Raw genomic sequence first — 2266 nt, 5'->3', positions numbered from 1 at the left:
AAGCGAAGTTGGTTGCCAGCACGCCACACCGATCCTCCTTTCAGAGCAAACATTCCCCCGTCAGGTCACATTCATGTCCAGTGTTCGTGCAGAATCTGACCGAGCATAATATATGCTTGTCTGTCAGCATCTGTAACAGCTGCTTACCTGCAAAAACTGCTGGCCGCTGAGGCTTTACAAATCGAGCCTGCACTGGCCTGCTTCCATCGAGAAAAGAAATCAGCTGGGAACGAATGAAATAAAAAAGGATCTCATCTGACAGAGCATCGATCGAACATAGTAGCAGAGTTGAATTGGCCCTTTTCGATAGGGTAGACAGTTTGACAACTGACACTGTATTCTGGTTGGAAAAACATACATATAGCCGCAACATGTTTACACGTTCTGGGAGAGAAAACGGGAAAATGATACGAGGAAATGTTGTAGTAGTATATTATAAGTATTTATAGTATTACAAGATGTCTGCAACATGAGCAGCCACTGAAGTTGCATAGCTGAAATCTCACAGAAGAGAAAAGAAAAACATTTCTCAAAGTCTAGCAGTGCCGTTCTGTTTGTTTCTTCAGAGCAAAATCTTGAGGCGTTTCACCGACCGCGCGAAATCCCTGCAGAAAAGACATCAACACACCAGGATGTCAGTTATTCAGTTATACTAACACTCAGTGATGCAGTAGGATTTTGTGTTCTTTGAAATGGAAATTGGAGATGATGATGATGGACTTACTCCCACGGCACGTCGCCGACCAGCATCCAGTCGCCGTCGGCGTCCTCGTACGTGACCACCATCTCGCCCTCGCCCTTGCCGGCAGCACCACCGAGGCAACCCGCCCTGTCGCCGGCGGGGTCGGGGAACATGCGGGCGAGCGTGGCGAGGAGGTCGGCGTAGGAGCCGTGGAAGGGCAGGTACACCTTCCGCCCGATGGCCGCGCCCTCCTTCCACACCTTCACGTGCCTGCCGCACGCCCTGCTGCGCGCGGAGCTCACCGGCGGCCACCCCACCAGCGCCTTCTTGCTCCCCCCAACGCCGCCGCCGCTGCCGCTGTCGCAGCTGCTGCTACTGCTGCCGTCGTCGAAGAGCGGCAGCGTCGTGGTCGACGTCCTGCGCTGCTCCTCGTCCTCCCCGAACGCCTCGCCGAAGCCCCTCTTCCCGCTGCCGAGTGGGGGGCGGCCGGCGTTGGTCGGCGGCGCCAGCCCGAGCTCCAGCTCCATGCCGCGTCGATCCGGGCCAGCTAGAGCCGAGTAGTTGTCAGCTGCGATTCTTGCAAAGGCAGAATAACTCTGGATTGGTTGGTTGATGGAGTCGTGGTGGGAGGGAATGCGATGCCGGCCGGCGGGTGCGACTGGGCATATATATACGCGCACCATCGGCGGGATCGGCGAGAATCGGCGGGAGGGGGACAGGGTGTTGGGGGTGAGGCGGGCCGCCTGTCTGCTTGCCGGCCGCTTGTCGGCCGAGTGAGTGAGAGGCTTTGCTTGGGTTTCCCGTGGCAGGCCGACACGCGCGCCCGCCGCTTTGAACTAATCAATCTCCCGTGTCCTCGTGGTTGGCCGATTACGTGCATGAAACCGGCAGCGATCTCGCTCGCTTGATTTCTTCTCGCTATTCTTCCCCAGGTGAGCCAGGGATCGACCCATCATTTTTGAGCCCTGGGTGGCGGGCAAATCTGTAGCCAAGAAGCCGTGCTACACCTCTACTCTCCCATTGTACCCTAGGCTAACACAACCATTAGCCTCCACCCAAAATTCTCTCCCCTTAAGCATGATCTTGTTTAAATGTGTTGATCTTTGTGAACTCACGATTTTGTTGATTATTATAGTCTCTTTCATTTGATTATTTCGAAATAGGAGCTTCAGAAGTACCTTAAATAATAGAAAATTAGAGAAATTTGTTGTTTGTCTTGTAATTGTAAAAAAGAATAGATGTGAATGTTTCTCTAAATGTCCACTTACAGGCTACTCATCCATGTATATGACTGGACATTGTTTAGTGCAATCTATTTCGGGCTTATTGCTATCCATTTCTGAAAATTAATATCATCTTTTTATTCCATCGCAAAGCAAATCATCATCTGTATGTGCACAAATGCTAAAATGTGGTATATATGTATTGAAATGTTGTGTGTATATGTGTAGATATTGAAAAATACACAGTGAAGTGTGAATTGGGTAGGGTGGCCGATAGGTATTTTTACCTACGGGTATTACCCACACCCGATCGGGTACGGATATGAAAACTATTTGAAACCCTAGATGCGGGTATAGTACG

The 2266-nt window shown here is 51.2% G+C and overlaps 1 protein-coding gene across 1 annotated transcript; it reads right to left on the bottom strand.

Annotated features, from left to right (window-relative positions):
• Positions 1–319: 319 nt before the first annotated feature.
• Positions 320–1430, bottom strand: LOC123128872 (auxin-responsive protein IAA9). The gene is made up of 2 exons (XM_044548983.1): positions 725–1430; positions 320–605 (listed from the first exon to the last, which is right to left on the bottom strand). Exons 1-2 carry the CDS (start codon positions 1363–1365, stop codon positions 563–565), a joined length of 684 nt encoding a protein of 227 aa, XP_044404918.1. The 5' UTR covers positions 1366–1430; the 3' UTR covers positions 320–562.
• Positions 1431–2266: the final 836 nt, after the last annotated feature.

Source organism: Triticum aestivum, chromosome 6A, assembly GCF_018294505.1.
Source record: "Triticum aestivum cultivar Chinese Spring chromosome 6A, IWGSC CS RefSeq v2.1, whole genome shotgun sequence".
Taxonomy (NCBI): domain Eukaryota; kingdom Viridiplantae; phylum Streptophyta; class Magnoliopsida; order Poales; family Poaceae; genus Triticum; species Triticum aestivum.
The sequence above is the reverse complement of the archived record's forward strand: the minus strand, read 5'-3'. Positions and strand labels throughout refer to the sequence as shown.

Bases quoted from the DNA above. Each gene is read 5' to 3' on its own strand.
- LOC123128872 (XM_044548983.1), bottom strand. From the start codon at position 1,365: ATGGTGCGCGTATATATATGCCCAGTCGCACCCGCCGGCCGGCATCGC. The intron at 606-724 runs GTAAGTCCATCA...TCTTTTCTGCAG, and splicing joins GTCGGCGACGTGCCGTGGGA to GGATTTCGCGCGGTCGGTGA.